General features: G+C 44.3%; 1 protein-coding gene across 2 annotated transcripts in view; it reads right to left on the minus strand.

The window, feature by feature from the left end:
• Nucleotides 1-24,244, minus strand: part of PTBP3 (polypyrimidine tract binding protein 3) — a 192,762-nt gene that overhangs the window by 65,452 nt on the left and 103,066 nt on the right. For both annotated transcript variants that reach the window (XM_069767020.1, XM_069767029.1), the window contains exon 2: nt 5,946-6,021. In XM_069767020.1, the coding sequence (XP_069623121.1) occupies nt 5,946-5,970 (25 nt within the window). In that variant the 5' untranslated portion in view covers nt 5,971-6,021. The remainder of the gene's footprint in view (nt 1-5,945; nt 6,022-24,244) is intronic.

A 24,244-nucleotide genomic window follows, 5' to 3' on the forward strand; every position in this document is an offset into this window, starting at 1 on the left:
CCTTTTCTTCGTCCCGACAAAGCTTTCCCTTTAGGTTTTTCTTCATTTTGGGAATCAGAAGGGTTCGCAGGAGGTTAGGTTGAGCAAGTAAGGTGGGTGAGAAACCGTTGTCTTGCCAATTTTCACCAAAAACTGGTTGATTTTCAACGCTGTTTGGGCAGACGTGTTGTCATGATGAAGCAGCCAATCCCCCGATCAACACAATTCAGGTAATTTTTTTCTCACTGCTTCATGCAATCTCTTCAGCACTTACAGATAGTAATGTTGGTTCTTTGTGGTGCCCTGAGGGACAAAGTCAACGTGAACCTTGATGTCAAAAAAGCAAAAACCATAATGGACTTCAAATTTGATTTGACTTGCCATGCATTTTTTGGTCTGGGCGATGAAGCGGTCTTCTGCTGGCTGGACTACTGTTTTGTTTAATGATCATAGGTGTAACACCAAAATTCATCATCTGTTATAACTTGAAAAAAAATCAGGGTCACCCCACTTGCACCCCAGACCTAGCCCCCGCCCACTTCTTATTCCCAAAAATGAAGAAATACCTATATGGAAAGTGTTTTCAGGATGTAGAAAAGATTAAGAAATAATAGCTGGAGGCACGTAGCATTAGAATATAAAAAAGTTGGTATCATCTAATTGACAGTATTCTGAAGGGGATTAATGTTTTTAAGAAAAATTAAATAAGTAATTCTCTGTATTTTTGGGGTACCCCCTTGGACATTAATCACCTGCCAATGCATTAATCACAGGGCTAGTATATAGAGACAGATAAAACATATATCACTGAGTAGTGAGTTTTGGGGGATCGACTCTACACAAATTTGCCCCACATTAGTCACTACTTTTCTATGTGTTTCTCCTGATCTAGTTACATTATACCCTGTTAAGTTCCCATCCTGCACTAGGATAATGTTGTTGGCTTATGTCATTTCATCTAGGTAGCAGTATAGTCATGGGCTATTGATGGCATTAGTAATTATCTCTATTTTAGTATGTTGAAAAATACAATAAAATTGTCCAGGTTCCTTTCCTCCATACCCTTCCATCTGCAATATAAAAGGCACGTATGCACTAAATTGACCTTAAAGCAGCCAAGCAAAGGCAGACACCCTAGCAGTAGAGTGTCCACTCCAAGATGGACCAGTGAGTAAGCATCCACTACCTATACATTCTTTCTTTGGCTCATAAGTCCCCAATAAGGGAAGGTGAATAGCCAGCAAGTAACGTCAAAATCATTCTACAAAAGAGATCATCAATTTCACTTATTCCATCTGGGAAGATGATAGCGAATAAGCATCATAATCATTTTATAGACCACCACTGATTACTGTGAAAAAAGACAAATGGGTCCCAACTTAATTTTGAAGTTATTTCTGCTAAATGCAGAGCAGAATATTAAAAGTTCAGATTAGACAAAGTACAGCAATGCTATACATGGAAATATTGATGGAGGGAAGACTTAATTTTGGGGTAAATTTCAATACTAAGCAGGTCAGTATGTTTTCAGCTTATTTATTGGTCTCTCCCAAACAGTAACAGAATTTCAATGTATCTAAGACTTTAGTTGACAGTAAGGCCGGCGTCACACTTGCGAGTTTTACGGACGTAAGAGCGCAGAATCTACATCCGTAAAACTCGCAAAAAATACGGCACAATTATTCTCTATGCCCCTGCTCCTATTTGCCGTATTTTACTGATCAGTATTATACGGCTTTCTACGGCCGTACAAAATCGCAGCATGCTGCGTTTGTCACCGTACTGCGCAAGAAATACGCCAATGAAAGTCTATGGAAGCGTGAAAAATACGGATTACACACGGACAAGCAGTGTGACTTGCGAGAAATACGCAGCGCTGTTAGAGAGAAAAGCCGGTAATTCAGTGCGGTGTACAGTAAAATCACACTGACAGCTTACAGTAGAATAGGTAGAATAAATGTGTACACATAGAATAGGTATATATATATATATATATATATATATATATATATATATATATATGTCAGTGAGACACATATATGTATATATATTAATATTTATTCCAGCGCTATACAGCTTGAAAGCCGGTAATTCAATTACCGGCTTTTTCTTTCTCCTTCCTAAAACCCGACATGATTTGAGACATGGTTTACATACAGTAAACCATGTCTTCTCTCCATTTTTTTTGCAGATTCCACACTACTAATGTCAGTAGTGTGTATCTGCAAAATTTGGCCGTTCTAGCTCTTAAAATAAAGGGTTAAAAGGCGGAAAAAATTGGCGTGGGCTCCCGCGCAATTTTCTCCGCCAGAGTAGTAAAGCCAGTGACTGAGGGCAGATATTAATAGCCTGGAGAGGGTCCATGGTTATTGGCCCCCCCCCTGGCTAAAAACATCTGCCCCCAGCCACCCCAGAAAAGGCATATCTGGAAGATGCGCCTATTCTGGCACTTGGCCACTCTCTTCCCATTCCCGTGTAGCGGTGGGATATGGGGTAATGAAGGGTTAATGCCACCTTGCTATTGTAAGGTGACATTAAGCCTAATTAATAATGGAGAGGCGTCAATTATGACACCTATCCATTATTAATCCAATTGTAGTGAAGGGTTAAATAAAACACAAACACATTATTTAAAATTATTTTAATGAAATAAAAACAATGGTTGTTGGAGTATTTTATTCAACGCCCAATCCAGTCACTGAAGACCCTCGTTCTGTGAGTAAAAAAACATAATAAACCAACAATATACTTACCCTCCGCAGATCTGTAACGTCCAACGATGTAAATCCTTCTGAAGGGGTTAAAACATTTTGCAGAAAGGAGCTGTGCTAATGCAGGCTGCTCCTCGCTGCAAAACCCCAGGGAATGAGGCTAAAAATAGATCAATGATCTATATTTAGCTTCATTTGCGGTGAGGCGCCCTCTGCTGGCTGTTCATAGATCGTGGGAAATTACCTAGAAAGCCAGGGAGCTTTCTAGGTAATTTCCCACGATCTATGAACAGCCAGCAGAGGGCGCCTGACCGCAAATGAAGCTAAATATAGATCATTGATCTATTTTTAGCCTCATTTCCTGGGGTTTTGCAGCGAGGAGCAGCCTGCATTAGCACAGCTCCTTTCTGCAAAATGTTTTAACCCCTTCAGAAGGATTTACATCGTTGGACGTTACAGATCTGCGGAGGGTAAGTATATTGTTGGTTTATTGTTTTTTTACTCACAGAACGAGGGTCTTCAGTGACTGGATTGGGCGTTGAATAAAATACTCCAACAACCATTGTTTTTATTTCATTAAAATAATTTTAAATAATGTGTTTGTGTTTTATTTAACCCTTCACTACAATTGGATTAATAATGGATAGGTGTCATAATTGACTCCTCTCCATTATTAATTAGGCTTAATGTCACCTTACAATAGCAAGGTGGCATTAACCCTTCATTACCCCATATCCCACCGCTACACGGGAATGGGAAGAGAGTGGCCAAGTGCCAGAATAGGCGCATCTTCCAGATGTGCCTTTTCTGGGGTGGCTGGGGGCAGAAGTTTTTAGCCAGGGGGGGGCCAATAACCGTGGACCCTCTCCAGGCTATTAATATCTGCCCTCAGTCACTGGCTTTACTACTCTGGCGGAGAAAATTGCGCGGGAGCCCACGCCAATTTTTTCCGCCATTTAACCCTTTATTTTAAGAGCTAGAACGGCCAAATTTTGCAGATACACACTACTGACATTAGTAGTGTGGAATATGCAAAAAAAATGGAGAGAAGACATGGTTTACTGTATGTAAACCATGTCTCAAATCATGTCGGGTTTTAGGAAGGAGAAAGAAAAAGCCGGTAATTGAATTACCGGCTTTCAAGCTGTATAGCGCTGGAATAAATATTAATATATATACATATACAGTGGGGCAAAAAAGTATTTAGTCAGTCAGCAATAGTGCAAGTTCCACCACTTAATAAGATGAGAGGCGTCTGTAATTTACATCATAGGTAGACCTCAACTATGGGAGACAAACTGAGAAAAAAAAATCCAGAAGATCACATTGTCTGTTTTTTTATCATTTTTTTTGCATTTTATGGTGGAAAATAAGTATTTGGTCAGAAACAAACAATCAAGATTTCTGGCTCTCACAGACCTGTAACTTCTTCTTTAAGAGTCCCCTCTTTCCTCCACTCATTACCTGTAGTAATGGCACCTGTTTAAACTTGTTATCAGTATAAAAAGACACCTGTGCACACCCTCAAACAGACTGACTCCAAACTCCACTATGGTGAAGACCAAAGAGCTGTCAAAGGACACCAGAAACAAAATTGTAGCCCTGCACCAGGCTGGGAAGACTGAATCTGCAATAGCCAACCAGCTTGGAGTGAAGAAATCAACAGTGGGAGCAATAATTAGAAAATGGAAGACATACAAGACCACTGATAATCTCCCTCGATCTGGGGCTCCACGCAAAATCCCACCCCGTGGGGTCAGAATGATCACAAGAACGGTGAGCAAAAATCCCAAAACCACGCGGGGGGACCTAGTGAATGAACTGCAGAGAGCTGGGACCAATGTAACAAGGCCTACCATAAGTAACACACTATGCCACCATGGACACAGATCCTGCAGTGCCAGACGTGTCCCACTGCTTAAGCCAGTACATGTCCGGGCCCGTCTGAAGTTTGCTAGAGAGCATTTGGATGATCCAGAGGAGTTTTGGGAGAATGTCCTATGGTCTGATGAAACCAAACTGGAACTGTTTGGTAGAAACACAACTTGTCGTGTTTGGAGGAAAAAGAATACTGAGTTGCATCCATCAAACACCATACCTACTGTAAATCATGGTGGTGGAAACATCATGCTTTGGGGCTGTTTCTCTGCAAAGGGGCCAGGACAACTGATCCGGGTACATGAAAGAATGAATGGGACCATGTATCGTGAGATTTTGAGTGCAAACCTCCTTCCATCAGTAAGGGAATTGAAGATGAAACGTGGCTGGGTCTTTCAACATGACAATGATCCAAAGCACACCGCCAGGGCAACGAAGGAGTGGCTTCGTAAGAAGCATTTCAAGGTCCTGGAGTGGCCTAGCCAGTCTCCAGATCTCAACCCTATAGAAAACCTTTGGAGGGAGTTGAAAGTCCGTGTTGCCAAGCGAAAAGCCAAAAACATCACTGCTCTAGAGGAGATCTGCATGGAGGAATGGGCCAACATACCAACAACAGTGTGTGGCAACCTTGTGAAGACTTACAGAAAACGTTTGAACTCTGTCATTGCCAACAAAGGATATATTACAAAGTATTGAGATGAAATTTTGTTTCTGACCAAATACTTATTTTCCACCATAATATGCAAATAAAATGTTAAAAAAACAGACAATGTGATTTTCTGGATTTTTTTTTCTCAGTTTGTCTCCCATAGTTGAGGTCTACCTATGATGTAAATTACAGACGCCTCTCATCTTTTTAAGTGGTGGAACTTGCACTATTGCTGACTGACTAAATACTTTTTTGCCCCACTGTATGTGTCTCACTTACATATATATATATATATACCTATTCTATGTGTACACATTTATTCTACCTATTCTACTGTAAGCTGTCAGTGTGATTTTACTGTACACACTATATATATATAGACAGTATATATATATTTTCTTTTCTTTTTGGGACACATGGATCACTTCTATAGCGGTATGTTGGTTTTGCTAGCCTGCGAGAAAACCACGCAGTACGGATGCCATACGGATTACATACGGAGGATGCCATGCGCAAAAAACGCTGACACACCCTGCCTACGGAGGAGCTACGGACCACTTTTTTCGGGACTTTTCAGCGTATTACGGCCGTAATATACGGACCGTATTGTTTTACGCTGTGTGTGACGCCGGCCTAATGGAAATTCCAATAAATTGCATTAAGAAAATAATATCGTACGAGACGCCAGCAAAGCACGGCACGCAGACTCTCAAAGACTCTCACTGTACCTGTAGCTGGAGTGGAATGGCTCATGGTAATAGGCCTGTTAGCGATACCAGAAAGGAGAAGCTTGTCAGACGCCCGCTAAAAAAAAAAGTAAAACAATGTACATCAGTATAAATCAATTTAAAAAAAAACACAACAGAAAAAACATGCCAAAAGGAATATTTGTAGGTGTATTTAATGACGTGTAAAAAAAATGTTGTGAACGTAATCACGGAAAGTAGGCCTTTCTAAAGAATCTTTTAAATCTTAAAGAAAAAGGTGTTAATGCCTTAAAAAGCAAAATACTGGACACATGAAACATGTAAATCTGCCATTTCTTATGACTGCCATCTCTTAGGCCGGGACCACACATACGCGAGATATGGCCGAGTCTCGCAGGTGAAAACCCACTTCTGGTGCCGGCACTCCGGAGCGGAGCGTGCAGCCGCACAGCAACACATGGAGTTGCACGCCCCACTCCCAAGTGCCGGCGCCAGAGAGGAGGGATTTCACCTGCAAGACTCGGCCGTATCTCGCGTATGTGTGATCCCGACCTTACTCTAATGGTGGAGCTTATACTGCAATCAATATAACAAACGGGTTTGTAAGGCCCTGTTCACATTGTGTTTATGCAATGTTCCCTTGGAATCCAATTTTTAGGATTCTGACAAATTGTTTAATGAAAATTACAATGACATGAACGAGGTTTTTTTTCTAACTTGTCCTTTTGTTCACATGGGCACAGATACGGAGCAGTCCATGTTTGTTCAAGCTATCTTAACAGACAGACACGTTAAAATAAAAAAAACACAGACTGAGTTGATTTGAACTTTGTGTTAATATAGTCAATGACCCTGTCAGCAGTTGGTCTATATCTCTTTTAAGCAGCAATCAGATGGGACTTATGCTTTCCTAAAGGAAAACTAACAGGTCTGTGAGAGCCAGAATTCTTGCTGGTTGGTAGGTGATCAATTACTTATTTCATGCAATAAAATGCAAATTAATTATGTAAAAATCATAAAATGTGATTTTCTGTTTTTTTTTTAGATTCTGTCACTCAGCACGGAAGTGTACCTGTATGATAAAAATTACAGACCTATCCAGTCTTTGTAGGTAGGAAAACTTGCAAAGCTGGAATTGTATCAAATAATTATTTTCCCCACTGTATATTATATATTAAGAAAAATTGGCAATTTCAGCCTCTTGAGATCACTCAAGATCAGAATTGCTCTTGCCCAGCAATCATGTGATCACTAAACAGGAGGAGAACACATTTTCAGTGTTTCCTATGCTATACAGTGGAGGAAATAATAAGTATTTGATCCCTTGCTGATTTTGTTAGCTTGCCCACTGACAAAGACATGAACAGTCTATAATTTTAAGGGTAGGTTAATTTTAACATTGAGAGACAGAATATCAAAAATAAAATCCAGAAAATCACATTATATAAATTTCATAAATTTATTTGCATTTTGCAGTGAGAAATAAGTATTTGATCCCCTACCAACCATTAAGAGTTCTGGGTTCTACAGACCAGTTAGACGCTTCTAATCAACTCGTTACCTGCATTAAAGTCAACTGTCTTACATAGTCACCTTTATAAAAGACTCCTGTCCACAGACTCAATTAATCACTGAGACTCTAACTCTAAGGCTTGGTTCCCATTGCGTTAATGGGAAAGCGCTAACGGACAGCGTTGCACGGCGAAATTAACGCCGTGCAACGCGTCCGTTAGCGCGCCCATTCACGGCAATGGGAACGCGCAGCACTAGCACGTGCCATGTTCGGCACGCGCTAGCGACGCGCCGGTGTTTCCTGGCGCGCCGCGGACGCTACTCGCAGCGTCCGAGGCGCGCCCGCGGTCCGTTCCCCGCTCTCGCAGATCAGGGATCTGCGAGAGCGGGGACGTTACCGCGACCCCGGGACGCGGCCACATTAAAAACATTGCGTTAGCGCAACCCTCTAGCGCTAAACGGGTTGCACTAACGCAATGTGACCCTAGCCTTACTGAGACTCAACAACATGGGCAAGACCAAAGAGCTTTCTAAGGATGTCAGACAAAATCATAGACCTGCACAAAGCTGGAATGGGCTACAAAACCATAAGTAAGATGCTAGGTGAGAAGGAGACAACTGTTGGTGCAATAGTAAGAAAATGGAAGAAATATAAAATGACTGTCTATCGACATCAATCTGGGGCACCATGCAAAATCTCAACTTGTGGATTATCCTTGATCATAAGGAAGGTGAGAGATCAGCCTAAAACTACACTGGGGGAACTAGTAAATGATCTCAAGGCAACTGGGAAAACCAGTCACCAGGAAAACCATTGCTAACACATTACGACGTAAAGGTTAAAAATCCTGCAGTGCCCACAAGATCCCTATGCTCAAGAAGGCACATGTGCAGGCCCGTCTGAAGTTTGCCAATAAACTCCTGGATAATTCTGTGAGTGATTAGGAGAAGGTGCTGTGGTCAGATGAGACAAAAATTGAGGTCTTTGGCATTAACTCAACTCGCTGTGCTTGGAGGAAGACAAATGCTGCCTATGACCCAAAGAACACCGTCCCCACTGTCAAGCATGGAGGTGGAAACATTATGTTTTTGGGGTGTTTCTCTGCTAAGGGCACAAGATTACCTCACTGCACCAATGGGAGAATGAATAGAGCCATGCATCGTATAATCCTGAGTGACAAACTCCTTCCCTCTGCCAGGACATTAAAAATGGGTCCTGGCTGGGTCTTCCAGCAAGACAATGACCCAAAACATACAAACAAAGCAACAAAGGAGTGGCTCAAAAAGAAGCATATTAAGGTCATGGAGTGACCTAGCCAGTCTCCAAACCTTAATCCCATAGAAAACTTATGGAGGGAGTTGAAGCTCCGAGTTGCCAAGCGACAACCTCAAAATCTTAATGATTTAGAGATGATCTGCAAAAAGGAGTGGACCACAATTCCTCCTGATATGTGCGTAAACCTCATCATCAACTACAAAAAACGTCTGACTGATGTGCTTGCCAACAAGGGTTTTTGTTGTGAATTCTGTGGTCGAGCTCCCTCCTGTGGTCTTGAGTGGTACTTCGGCTGGTTCTGTCTATGAGCTTCCTCTGGTGGATGTGAGTGGGGCTGCGGCTTCTGCGTTTCCTTCCTCAGGTGACGAGGTTAAGTCGTTAGGTGCTGCTCTATTTAAATCCACATAGTTCTTTGTTCCTTGCCTCCAGTCAATGTTCCAGTATTGGTCTTGCTCTCTCCTGGATCGTCTTGTGGCCTGTCTGCCCTGCATAAGCTAAGTTCTGCTTGTGTTACTTTTGTTTGCTATATTTTCTGTCCAGCTTGCTATATTGGTTTTTCTTGCTTGCTGGAAGCTCTGGGACGCAGAGGGAGCACCTCCGTGCCGTTAGTCGGTACGGAGGGTCTTTTTGCGCCCTCTGCGTGGTTGTTTGTAGGTTTTTGTGCTGACCGCAAAGCTATCTTTACTATCCTCGGTCTATTCAGTAAGTCGGGCCTCACTTTGCTAAAACCTATTTCATCTCTATGTTTGTATTTTCATCTTTACTCACAGTCATTATATGTGGGGGGCTGCCTTTTCCTTTGGGGAATTTCTCTGAGGCAAGGTAGGCTTATTTTTCTATCTTCAGGGCTAGCTAGTTTCTCAGGCTGTGCCCGAGGCGCCTAGGTCTGGTCAGGAGCGCTCCACGGCTACCTCTAGTGTGGTGTGATAGGATTAGGGATTGTGGTCAGCAGAGTTCCCACGTCTCAGAGCTCGTCCTATGTTATTAGTAACTATCAGGTCACTTTGTGTGCTCTTAACCACCAGGTCCATTGTGTTTCTGAATCACCAGTTCATAACAGTACTGGAGGCCCAAAGTACTAATGCTTCTCAATAGAGGGAAAAGAGAAGTTCTGAGACCATTTTTTTTTCTCTGCACTGTGTTTTGTCTTCCTTTTCCCCTAGACATTTGGGTGGTTCAGGACACAGGTGTAGTGATGGACATTAAAGGTCTGTTTTCTTGTGTGGATCATCTCACTGCAAGAGTACAAAATATTCAAGACATTGTGGTTCAGAAATCTATGTTAGAACCTAGAATTCCTATTCCTGACTTATTTTCTGGAGATAGAGCTAAGTTTCTGAATTTCAAAAATAATTGTAAACTGTTTCTGGCTTTGAAACCCCGCTCCTCTGGTGACCCAGTTCAACAAGTTAAGATCATTATTTCTTTATTACGTGGCGACCCTCAAGACTGGGCATTTTCCCTTGCGCCAGGAGATCCTGCATTATGCGATATTGATGCGTTTTTTCTGGTGCTCGGATTGCTGTATGATGAACCTAATTCAGTGGATCAGGCAGAGAAAAATTTGCTGGCTCTGTGTCAGGGTCAGGATGAGTTAGAGATATATTGTCAGAAGTTTAGGAAGTGGTCTGTGCTCACTCAATGGAATGAATGTGCGCTGGCAGCAATTTTCAGAAAGGGTCTCTCTGAAGCCCTTAAGGATGTCATGGTGGGATTTCCTATGCCTGCTGGTCTGAATGAGTCTATGTCTTTGGCCATTCAGATCGATCGACGCTTACATGAGCGTAAAGATGTGCACCATTTGGCGGTATTATCTGAGCATAAATCTGAGCCTATGCAATGTGATAGGACTTTGACCAGAGCTGAATGGCAAGAACACAGAAGTCAGAATGGGCTGTGTTTTTATTGTGGTGATTCCACTCATGCTATCTCCGATTGTCCTAAGCGCACTAAGCGGTTCGCTAGGTCTGCCACCATTGGTACGGTACAGTCGAAATTTCTTTTGTCCGTTACTTTGATCTGCTCTTTGTCATCCTATTCTGTCATGGCATTTGTGGATTCAGGCGCTGCCCTGAATTTGATGGACTTGGACTTTGCTAGGCGCTGTGGGTTTTTCTTGGAGCCCTTGCAGTATCCTATTCCATTGAGAGGAATTGGTGCTATGCCTTTGGCCAAGAATAAGCCTCAGTACTGGACCCAACTGACCATGTGCATGGCTCCTGCGCATCAGGAGGATATTCGCTTTTTGGTGTTGCATAATCTGCATGATGTGGTCGTGTTGGGGTTGCCATGGCTACAAGTCCATAACCCAGTATTGGATTGGAAATCTATGTCTGTGTCCAGCTGGGGTTGTCAGGGGGTACATGGTGATGTTCCAGTTCTGTCTATCTCATCATCCGCCCCTTCCGAGGTCCCAGAGTTCTTGTCGGATTACCGGGATGTATTTGATGAGCCCAAGTCCAGTGCCCTACCTCCGCATAGGGATTGCGATTGTGCTATCGATTTGATTCCTGGTAGTAAGTTTCCTAAGGGTCGACTGTTTAATTTGTCTGTGCCTGAGCACGCCGCTATGCAGAGTTACGTAAAGGAATCCTTGGAGAAGGGTCATAGCCCGTCGTCGTCGCCATTGGGAGCAGGGTTCTTTTTTGTGGCCAAGAAGGATGGTTCGTTGAGACCTTGTATTGATTACCGCCTTCTAAATAAAATCACAGTCAAATTTCAGTACCCCTTGCTGCTGCTGTCTGATTTGCTTGCTCAGATTAAGGGGGCTAGTTGGTTCACCAAGATAGATCTTCGTGGTGCGTATAATCTTGTGCGTATTAAACAGGGCGATGAATGGAAAACAGCATTTAATATGCCCGAGGGCCATTTTGAGTACCTGGTTATGCCATTCGGGCTTTCCAATGCTCCATCAGTATTTCAGTCCTTTATGCATGACATCTTCCGAGAGTACCTGGATAAATTCCTGATTGTATACTTGGATGATATTTTGGTCTTCTCGGATGATTGGGAGTCTCACGTGAAGCAGGTTAGAATGGTGTTCCAGGTCCTGCGTGCGAATTCTTTGTTTGTGAAGGGGTCAAAGTGTCTCTTTGGTGTTCAGAAGGTTTCATTTTTGGGTTTCGTTTTTTCCCCATCTACTATCGAGATGGACCCTGTTAAAGTTCAGGCCATTTATGATTGGACTCAGCCGACATCTCTGAAGAGTCTGCAAAAGTTTCTGGGCTTTGCTAATTTTTATCGTCGCTTCATCAATAATTTTTCTAGTATTGCTAAACCGTTGACTGATTTAACCAAGAAGAGTGCTGATGTGGTCAATTGGTCTTCTGCTGCTGTAGAAGCTTTTCAGGAGTTGAAGCGTCGTTTTTCTTCTGCCCCTGTGTTGTGCCAGCCAGATGTTTCGCTCCCGTTCCAGGTCGAGGTTGATGCTTCTGAGATTGGAGCAGGGGCTGTTTTGTCGCAAAGAAGTTCTGATGGCTCGGTGATGAAACCATGTGCCTTCTTTTCCAGGAGGTTTTCGCCTGCTGAGCGCAATTATGATGTTGGCAATCGAGAGTTGTTGGCCATGAAGTGGGCATTCGAGGAGTGGCGTCATTGGCTTGAAGGAGCTAAGCATCGCGTGGTGGTCTTGACTGATCACAAGAACTTGACTTATCTAGAGTCTGCCAAATGGTTGAATCCTAGACAGGCTCGTTGGTCGCTGTTTTTCTCCCGTTTTGACTTTGTGGTTTCGTACCTTCCGGGCTCTAAGAATGTGAAGGCGGATGCCCTGTCTAGGAGTTTTGTGCCCGACTCTCCGGGTTTGCCTGAGCCGGCGGGTATTCTCAAAGAGGGGGTAATTTTGTCTGCCATCTCCCCTGATTTGCGGCGGGTGCTGCAAAAATTTCAGGCTAATAGACCTGACCGTTGCCCAGCGGAGAAACTGTTTGTCCCTGATAAATGGACGAGTAGAGTTATCTCTGAGGTTCATTGTTCGGTGTTGGCTGGTCATCCTGGAATCTTTGGTACCAGAGATTTGGTGGCTAGATCCTTTTGGTGGCCGTCTCTGTCGCAGGATGTGCGTTTGTTTGTGCAGTCCTGTGGGATTTGTGCTCGGGCTAAGCCCTGCTGTTCTCGTGCCAGTGGGTTGCTTTTGCCCTTGCCAGTCCCGAAGAGGCCCTGGACACATATCTCTATGGATTTTATTTCGGATCTCCCCGTCTCTCAAAAGATGTCGGTCATTTGGGTGGTTTGTGATCGCTTCTCTAAGATGGTCCATTTGGTACCCTTGTCTAAATTGCCTTCCTCCTCTGATTTGGTGCCATTGTTTTTCCAGCATGTGGTTCGTTTACATGGCATTCCGGAGAACATCGTTTCTGACAGAGGTTCCCAGTTTGTTTCGAGGTTTTGGCAAGCCTTTTGTGTTGGGATGGGCATTGATTTGTCTTTTTCCTCGGCTTTCCATCCTCAGACAAATGGCCAAACTGAGCGAACCAATCAGACCTTGGAAACATATCTGAGATGTTTTGTTTCTGCTGATCAGGATGATTGGGTGTCCTTTTTGCCATTGGCTGAGTTCGCCCTTAATAATCGGGCCAGCTCGGCTACTTTGGTTTCGCCGTTTTTCTGCAATTCTGGTTTCCATCCTCGTTTCTCTTCAGGGCAGGTTGAGTCTTCGGACTGTCCTGGTGTGGATACTGTGGTGGATAGGTTGCCGCAGATTTGGACTCATGTAGTGGACAATTTGACATTGTCCCAGGAGAAGGCTCAACGTTTCGCTAACCGCAGGCGCTGTGTGGGTCCTTGACTTCGTGTTGGGGATTTGGTTTGGTTGTCGTCTCGTTATATTCCTATGAAAGTTTCCTCTCCTAAATTTAAGCCTCGTTTCATTGGTCCGTATAGGATTTCTGAGGTTCTTAATCCTGTGTCTTTTTGTTTGACCCTTCCAGCTTCTTTTTCCATCCATAATGTATTCCATAGGTCATTGTTGCGGAGATACGTGGCACCTGTGGTTCCATCCGTTGATCCTCCTGCCCCGGTTTTGGTTGAGGGGGAGTTGGAGTATATAGTGGAGAAGATTTTGGTTTCTCGTATTTCGAGACGGAAACTCCAGTACCTGGTTAAGTGGAAGGGTTATGATCAGGAAGATAATTCCTGGGTCTTTGCCTCTGATGTTCATGCTGCCGATCTGGTTCGTGCCTTTCATTTGGCTCGTCCTGATCGGCCTGGGGGCTCTGGTGAGGGTTCGGTGACCCCTCCTCAAGGGGGGGTACTGTTGTGAATTCTGTGGTCGAGCTCCCTCCTGTGGTCTTGAGTGGTACTTCGGCTGGTTCTGTCTATGAGCTTCCTCTGGTGGATGTGAGTGGGGCTGCGGCTTCTGAGTTTCCTTCCTCAGGTGACGAGGTTAAGTCGTTAGGTGCTGCTCTGTTTAACTCCACCTAGTTCTTTGTTCCTTGCCTCCAGTCAATGTTCCAGTATTGGTCTTGCTCTCTCCTGGATCGTCTTGTGGCCTGTCTGTCCGTTAGTCGGTACGGAGGGTCTTTTTGCGCCCTCTGCGTGGTTGTTTGTAGGTTTTTGTGCTGACCGCAAAGCTATCTTTACTATCCTCGGTCTATTCAGTAAGTCGGGCCTCACTTTGCTAAAACCTATTTCATCTCTGTGTTTGTATTTTCATCTTTACTCACAGTCATTACATGTGGGGGGCTGCCTTTTCCTTTGGGGAATTTCTCTGAGGCAAGGTAGGCTTATTTTTCTATCTTCAGGGCTAGCTAGTTTCTCAGGCTGTGCCCGAGGCGCCTAGGTCTGGTCAGGAGCGCTCCACGGCTACCTCTAGTGTGGTGTGATAGGATTAGGGATTGCGGTCAGCAGAGTTCCCACGTCTCAGAGCTCGACCAATGTTATTAGTAACTATCAGGTCACTTTGTGTGCTCTTAACCACCAGGTCCATTGTGTTTCTGAATCACCAGTTCATAACAGGTTTTGCCACCAAGTATTAAGTCTTGTTTGCCAGAGGGATCAAATACCGTATTTTTCAGATTATAAGATGCTCCGGATTAGAAGATGCACCTCAAATTTTGAGGAGAAAAATAAGAAAAAAATATTTTTTAATAAAATGGTGGTGCTTCTTATAATCCATGCATCTTATTGCTTACCGAGGGTGGTGGGTGCGGTGAAGCGGGGTGCCAGGGTCGCTGCTGGAGGAGGCAGGAATGTGGTGATGCTGCAGGGCACAGGCTAGGATGGGGGGACTCCGATGTGCGGTGCGCTGGTGCGGGGCTCTTGTGCATGTCCGGTGCTGCTGCCGGGTGTCACCGGGTTCCCGGCAGTTGCTGGCCGGTGCTGCAGGTGTCTCCAGTGCCCAGCAACAGGCCAGAGCCCCGCGTGAGCGGTGGACTCGGGGAATATGGCCGCCGCCGGGGGCGGTGCATGCGCAGATGGTGATTTCGGTACAAAGATCTCAAGAGATGAGAGCTCAGCGCTGAAATCTCATCTCCCGAGATCTTGGTCCCGAGATCACCATCTCACCAGGGAACCGTGGAATTACAGGGGCTCTGGCCTGTCCCAAAATGTCAGCAGTGCCGGACAGCCACGCAGCACCTCTGGGCACCAGAGACACCCGCAGCACCGGCCAGCAACCGCTGGGCACCCAGAGACACCCCTGGACAACTCCTCACCCCAGCCTGTGGCCTACACCCATGGTATCGGTAAGGCATGTCTGCTTTGTAGGACGCACACCCCATTTTCCCCCCAACTTTGGGGGAAAATGTGCATCTTACAAAGCGAAAAATACGGTACTTATTTCTCACTGCAAAATGCAAATAAATTTATATAATTTATACAATGTGATTTTCTTGATTTTATTTTTAATATTCTATATTTCAATGTTAAAATTAGCCTACCCTTAAAATTATAGACTGTTCATGTCTTTGTCAGTGGACAAACTTACAAAATCAGCAAGGGATCAAATACTTATTTCCCCCACTGTATAATCATATTGAGTATTCTGCACTTTATATATAGCAATCGAGAAGTCTAGTCATCCGATACCCAACTTCCCGCTCCTGTGAGATCTCCATGCAGCTGCTGACTTTGCAGTGACGTTCTGCAATAAATTACATGCAGACTGGCCCGCAGTTTTACATAGAGAAGTCCACAAGCAGTTTAACAGTAGGGCATTTTTTATTATACGTACCCGTTTAAGTTGCACTGTCATTAGATTTCACAATGAAAACTTATACATTAATAATTAGATCTTAGACCTGACGAGGCTGATCTAATTACTTTTAAAATCACATTAGAATGGCTGTATATTCCCAAAGTTAACATGAGCCATTTATGATTCTAGCTAAAAAGTAAAAAAAAAGAATAGAGAATAGAAACTGAGGAGCTGTCGCTAAAGGGGCAGAGTTGAGCCTTTCCATAAGTATTATACAGCCATTTTGACTTAAAAGTTAGTACACCACCCTCATTAGGGTTAAGAGATCCATTTACTCATGTTTGTGAATTTCTAGTAACATATCTCTTTTAAAGATCAGTATTTTTCTTACAATACATTTTCTTTGTTTATAAAATTGAAGGAGAGAATTACTTGTTTTGTGAAATTGTGTCGTATCCCTATCTTAGGACATCTGGGCAGCTGGCACTGTGTTCTTGGAATTGTGATATACTAGGTCAGAAAAATAGGGCATTAGATTGGGGGGAGGTTCTCAGGGCATGATCCCTGGACATATAGCACAGACAAAAACAAAGCAGACGTCACTCGCAACCAGATCATGTGTATTTATATTGCTTGCTTATATAGCACTATTGTATTTTGAAGCACTTTACATACATTATCATCGCTGTCTCCATTGGGGCTCACAATCTAGGTTCCCTATCAGTATGTCTTAGGAGTGTGAGAGGAAACCGGAGAACCCGGTGGAAACCCACACAAACACAGAGAGAACATACAAACTCCTTGCAGATGTTGTCCTTGGTGGGATTTGAACCCAGGACCCCAGTGCTGCAAAATAGTGCTATCCACTGAGCCACCATGCTGCCCATACGGTGTATGTTTTAACCTCACCAGATGTTGTCTTCACTGTTTCTATTAAAATAGTTTGAGCCTGTGCAAATTACTTTCTCTACTTTCTGCAATTGCTATGCAGAGGAATGTAACATCTTTTAGCTTTAGGCTTGGGCTATACTGACTTATGGTGGCAGTACTGAATCATTTTAACTATTAAATGTCAACTGCAGTCCACAACATTACCCACAACTCAATGTATTCTTTGGGATTGCAGTAATATTTTCATAGTTAAAATTAATCAGTATCACTACAAAACGTCTCAGTGTAGCCCTCGCCTAAGGCCATTTTCACATGGCAGAAGCCAAAACAAAAAAGTGGATCCAAAACGCAGAAAAACTATAAGTGTTTTTATTATACTCTGGCCTCGATTCATCAAAATAATTACACAAGAATTATGTTGCGCAAAAATTTAGCAATGTGGCGTTCTCATGCCACTTTTGGCCAGCTCTGGCAAAATGGTAGGAACTGGAACAAGACGGGGCGTGGTAATGCCTGCTGATCTAATTCATGACCAACTGCAGTGTTCCTTATAGTAGTAAAGAACTGGAGTAAGACTTGTGGTGAGGCGCACACCACTATTCAAACACATCCATCTGAGTCAATAAAAGTCATGCTCTTCTTTATGAATCAGGCACCTCTGATTCCAGCACACCCCCACATCAAGAAAGATGTAAACATCCTGTCTTTCTGATAGTACTGCAGATACTAGGAGCACTGAGGAAGAAGAGGCCACTCATACTGCCATCCACCATGTCTTTCTGATCTAATACTGCAGATACTAGGAGCACCGAGGTAAGAAAAGACTGCTCACACTGCTGTCCAGCTTATCTTTCTGAGGTAATACTGGAGATACCAGGGGTCTGAGGTAAGAAGAGGTTTCTCACACTGCTGTCTACTCTGTCCTTCTAATCTAATACTGGAGATACCAGGGGTCTGAGGTAAGAGGCGGCTGCTCACACTGCTGTCCACCCTGTCCTTCTAATCTAATACTGGAGATACCAGGGGTTCTGAGGTAAGAGGCGGCTTCTCACACTGCTGTCTACTCTGTCCTTCTAATCTAATACTGGAGATACCAGAGGTCTGAGGTAAGAAGAGGCTGCACAAACTGCTGTCCAGCATGTCTTTCTGACCTTATACTGGAGAAACTAGGAGTGCTGGGGTAAGAAGAGGCTGCTCACACTGCTGTCCACCTTATCTTTCTGAGGTAATACTGGAAATACCAGGGGTCTGAGGTAAAAGAAGTTTCTCACACTGCTGTCTACTCTGTCCTTCTAATCTAATACTGGAGATACCAGAGGTCTGAGGTAAGAAGAGGCTGCACACACTGCTGTCTACTCTGTCCTTCTAATCTAATACTGGAGACACCAGAGGTCTGTGGTAAGAAGAGGCTGCACAAACTGCTGTCCACCCTGTCTTTCTGACCTCATACTGAAGAAACCAGGAGTGCTGGGGTAAGAACAGGTTGCTCACATTGCTGCCCACCCTATATTTCTGATCTAATTCTGGAGATACCAGGGTAGCTGCCATAAGAAGAGGCTGTCCACCCTGTCTTTCTGATCTAATACTGGAGGGTCCAGGGATGCTGGGTAAGCAAAAGCTGCTCACACTGCTGTCCAGCTTATCTTTCTGAGGTAATACTGGAGATACCAGGGGTCTGAGGTAGGAAGAGATTTCTCACACTGCTGTCTACTCTGTCCTTCTAATCTAATACTGGAGATACCAGGGGTCTGAGGTAAGAAGAGGCTGCTCACACTGCTGTCCACCTTATCTTTCTGAGGTAATACTGGAAATACTAGGGGTCTGAGGTAAGAAGAAGTTTCTCACACTGCTGTCTACTCTGTCCTTCTAATCTAATACTGGAGATACTAGAGGTCTGAGGTAAGAAGAGGCTGCACACACTGCTGTCTGCTCTGTCTTTCTAATCTAATACTGGAGATACCAGAGGTCTGAGGTAAGAAGAGGCTGCACAAACTGCTGTCCGGCAGGTCTTTCTGACCTTATACTGGAGAAACCAGGAGTGCTGGGGTAAGAAGAGGCTGCTCACACTGCTGTCCACCTTATCTTTCTGAGGTAATACTGGAAATACCAGGGGTCTGAGGTAAAAGAAGTTTCTCACACTGCTGTCTACTCTGTCCTTCTAATCTAATACTGGAGATACCAGGGGTCTGAGGTAAGAAGAGGCTGCTCACACTGCTGTCCACCTTATCTTTCTGAGGTAATACTGGAAATACTAGGGGTCTGAGGTAAGAAGAAGTTTCTCACACTGCTGTCTACTCTGTCCTTCTAATCTAATACTGGAGATACTAGAGGTCTGAGGTAAGAAGAGGCTGCACACACTGCTGTCTGCTCTGTCTTTCTAATCTAATACTGGAGATACCAGAGGTCTGAGGTAAGAAGAGGCTGCACAAACTGCTGTCCGGCAGGTCTTTCTGACCTTATACTGGAGAAACCAGGAGTGCTGGGGTAAGAAGAGGCTGCTCACACTGCTGTCCACCTTATCTTTCTGAGGTAATACTGGAAATACCAGGGGTCTGAGGTAAAAGAAGTTTCTCACACTGCTGTCTACTCTGTCCTTCTAATCTAATACTGGATATACCAGAGGTCTGAGGTAAGAAGAGGCTGCACACACTGCTGTCTGCTCTGTCCTTCTAATCTAATACTGGAGATACCAGAGGTCTGAGGTAAGAAGAGGCTGCACAAACTGCTGTCCACCCTGTCTTTCTGACCTCATACTGAAGAAACCAGGAGTGCTGGGGTAAGAAGAGGTTGCTCACATTGCTGCCCACCCTATATTTCTGACCTAATTCTGGAGATACCAGGGTAGCTGCCATAAGAAGAGGCTGTCCACCCTGTCTTTCTGATCTAATACTGGAGGGTCCAGGGATGCTGGGTAAGCAAAGGCTGCTCACACTGCTGTCCAACCCACATTTCTGAGTATTGAGCAGCTGCTGTGACATGTACCTGTTCTATTAACATTCTAGGACAGGTTGGCGTCAGTGTAATGGTGGCTACTGTAATGTAATATAGGGACCATCCACCTAGACAAAATTATTTATTTGTGGATTAAACAAATTTCTAAAAGAAATCTATTTGTTCCACAAGTAGGATTTTGGTACATTTTTTTAGCCTACAGCCTCCACTAACCTGTATGTGCGTGTGCACGCACGCACACACACACACACTATCTTTGTACCACAAGTACCCCATTAAAGGTGTTGGCTCATCCTTATAAGTGATTAAAATTGCAAAATGCTTGTAAAAACAAGAAATTGCTTATAAAGTTGGCTATACAACTTGCAAGCACGGTCCTGAAGCTGCCCAAATCACTGATTTAGAAAAGAGTCCTAGGCAAAAAGAAGCCCTACACTCATTATGATCTGTTTTTTGGAAATTAAAAGTTTTTGGAGATTACAAAATATTGTTAATTACAAATTATCTATTTTTAACAAATAAAAAAACCTTTCAGGTGATCCATGCTCCTCGTACCATGGGCAGCATAAATCATATAGTGGATTCTGCATTACAAGCATATGTTTATGCATCTGTGAACAGGATTTTATTTTTTCTGGATAGCTCATCAAAACAATTATGGACACAATATTGTTTTACGGACATATTTAGAAAAAAATAATAAATCATTATAATTAGAAATGATATTTGCTTACAATCCATAATTCTGACAAGACATTAACTGCATTCATTGTAAAATTATGATAATTACAGTCAAAATTATCTGTTTAATTCTATTCAGCTTAAAAAAAATTCTTAGGAGATGTCATACTTTTTTTTTTTTTTTCACAGACAGGGCCCTATTTTTACAGATGGGCCTGGAATTTCTGGATTGTTTGGCATCCCTGACTCTGAGATATGACTATGCTTCTCTGACAGGCTGTAGTAAGAGTGGTTGGTAACAAGGTGTTTAGTCCAAGAGGAAGGTCCCTGACAAATTCTTCCCATCCACTTAGAAGGACTGAAAGGCCTGTCCATACAGGGTGAGACCTGGTTGGATTTTTGCGACTAGCTCAATATGTGATGGCAAGGCTACTGCGACCAATCACTTGTTTTGCACTACGATGAAGCAGCGACACCTAGCAATCATTGGCCATGTGACTCGTTTCGCAGCCAGAGTCGCCATGCAGCAGTAGCCTTAAGCATGAACGAACAAAAAAAAAGTAATTAATTCAAAACAGGGTGGAACTAGAGAGAATATATATTAAAGAAGAACTCGGTGGAGCCTGCAGCAACGCAGCTTACCTCGCTGTTTCAACACAAGGGCTTGTATGCGACTCCCACAATTCCTATAACCTCAGGAAGGGAGTGAAAGGGTTGGGCGAAATGAAAAATCTTTGTAATTATTTTTATGACTAATATGAGTAACTCAGAAGGTTTACAGAAGTGTTATACCCAAACCAGAACTCTTATATACAGTAAATTCCATTAGTGCGTTTACAATGGTGTCACTTATTCAAGAAATGTTCTACAAGTGAATATCAGTGTACCTACGGTAGGTTGAAGGTTTTCTAGCCAAGGTCTACAGACTCTAAAAATAATGTTAGTGTCTATTAAAATTATACATTTACTTATCAATGTAACTTAGACTAAAACATCCCAATAGGTTTCTAACAGCCATGATCGTGTTTTTGTCATATATCAGGTCGGTTTACATCTATGTATAAAAACACCTCTGCATGAACAGTCACTTTAACTAGACTTCATTTATATGATCCATATATTATTACTTATTTATTATTATAGCGCCATTTATTCCATGGCGCTTTACATGTGAGGAGGGGTATACATAATAAAAACAAGTACAATAATCTTAGACAATTCAAGTCATAACTGGTACAAGAGGAGAGAGGACCCTGCCCGCGAGGGCTCACAATCTACAAATATCCGCAGGATCCACAACTTTCTGGTGGTTCAACAGAGGTAAATGTAAACCACCATAGGGATCTACTGCCGCCTCAAACAGGTCTTACCAAGCTTGGAACAGAAACTACTAAAGCCTTATTTGCACATTGCAATTTGCAAAGTAGGGGCAGTTTATAAAGAAGAGATAAGCAACAAGAAGGCTTATTCTGCCCCAAACTCCATATTAATAACAGTCAGGGGCAGATTATAATAGGGTCAATCTGGGCGGTAGCCCAGGGCCCAGTGGTGTGGGGGGGCCCTGGGCTACCGCTCAGATTGCCCGCCGCCCTCAGGGCATTTCTGCCCTGACAGGCATAGTATGGGCCCGGTGGGCAGAGGGGGCCCGCATTCGGCGCCATCTCATCTGCTCACCGGGCCCCTATCGGCGCTGCGGCAGTTAAATGCTATTGATGTGCGGGCGCGCGCCCACACATCAATAGTTATCAGCCGTCAGCCAATCAGAGGCTGGCAGCTGACATCAGCTGCAGCGCGCACATCACCGGCGTCTGATGTCATTGTCAGTCGCCGGCGAGTGCGCACTTCAGCTGCGAGGAGAGAGCTTCGCCGAAGGAGCGCGGACAGGAGAACTCGTTTTTTTTTTTATTGCGAACGGGCAGCAATCCGGGGGGCCCGGGCCAGTATGCTGGATACTGGGGGCAGAGATGCTGGACACACTGGGGCAATATGCTGGACACACTGGAGACAATATGCTGGACACACAGGGGGCAATATGCTGGAGACACTGGGGGCAGGATGCTGGACACACTGGGGGCAATATGCTGGACACACTGGGAGAGATTGCTGGACAAACTGGGGACAATATGCTGGACACACTGGGGGCAATATGCTGGACACACTGGGGGCAATATGCTGGACACACTGGGTGCAATATGCTGGACACACTCGGGCCAGGATGCTGGATACACTGGGGGCAATATGCTGGAGACACTGGGGCAGATTGCTGGCCACACTGGGGGCAGAGATGCTGGGCACACTGGGGGAAATATGCTGGACACACTGGGGGCAGAGATGCTGGACACACTGGGGGCAGAGATGCTGGACACACTGGGGGCAGAATGCTGGACACACTGGGGGCAGAGATACTGGACACACTGGGGGCAGGATGCTGGACACAGATGGGGCAGAGATGCTGGACACTGGGGGCAGAGATGCTGGACACTGGGGGCAGAGATGCTGGACACTGGGGGCAGAGATGCTGGACACACTGGGGGCAGGACTGGAGACAGATGGGGCAGGATTGGAGACATGGGCAGAATGTAGATACTGGACATGATTGGAGACATGGGGCAGAATGAAAGACGCGGGGCAGGATTGGAGACAGATCGTGCAGGATCATGGGGCAGGATGGATACGATGGAGACTGATGGGGCAAGATGGGGAGATCATATGGGGCAGGATGGGGAGATCGTATGGGGCAGGATGGATACTCATGAGGGCAGGATGGGAGAACATATGGCTGGAGCCAGGAATGAGATACACGGGGCCAGGATGGGGGATATTATTATTACCATAGGGCCTAATTAAGGGATATTACTGCAGTGATGTCAGGGCCGGCTCCAGGTTTTTGAGGGCCCCGGGCGAAAGATTCTCAGTGGGCCCCCCCTTTAACACATACCACGATTCATGATCGCATATAAACACAGCCATGTAGTATATAACACAGCCCACGTAGTATATAGCAGAGCCACGTAGCATATAACACAGCCATGTAGTATATAACAGCCCACATAGCATATAACACAGCCACGTAGTAGATAGCACAGCCCACGTATCATATAACAGCCCATATAGTATATAGCACAGCCACATAGTATATAACACGGCCCACGTAGTTTATAGAACAGCCATGTAGTATACAGCACAGCCCACATAGTAGTATACAGCACTGCCCACACAGTAGTATATAGCACAGCCCACACAGTAGTATATAGCACAGCCCACACAATAGTATATAGCACAGACCACACAATAGTATATAGCACAGCCCACACAGTAGTATATAGCACAGCCCACACAGTAGTATATAACACAGCCCACACAGTAGCATACAGCACTGCCCACATAGTAGTATACAGCACTGCCCACATAGTAGTATATAGCACAGCCACACAGTAGTATACAGCACTGCCCGCATAGTAGTGTACAGCACTGCCCATGTAGTATATAGCAGCCCATGTAGTATATAACACTGCCAACGTAGTATATAACACTGCCCACGTAGTATATAACACAGCCCACGTAGTATATAGCAGCCCATGTAGTATATAGCAGCCCATGTAGTATTTAGCAGCCCGTGTAGTATATAGCAGCCAACGTAGTATATAGCAGCCCACATAGCATATAGCAGCCCACGTAGTATATAGCACAGCCCACGTAGTATATAGCAGCCCACGTAGTATATAGCAGCCCAGCCCACATAGCATATAGCAGCCCATGTAGTATATAGCAGCCCACGTAGTATATAGCAGCCCAGTCCACGTAGTATATAGCAGCCCAGCCCACGTAGTATATAGCAGCGCAGCCCATGTAGTATATAGCAGCCCACGTAGT

The sequence above is a fragment of the Ranitomeya imitator genome, chromosome 1, assembly GCF_032444005.1.
Source record: "Ranitomeya imitator isolate aRanImi1 chromosome 1, aRanImi1.pri, whole genome shotgun sequence".
In the NCBI taxonomy this organism is placed as follows: domain Eukaryota; kingdom Metazoa; phylum Chordata; class Amphibia; order Anura; family Dendrobatidae; genus Ranitomeya; species Ranitomeya imitator.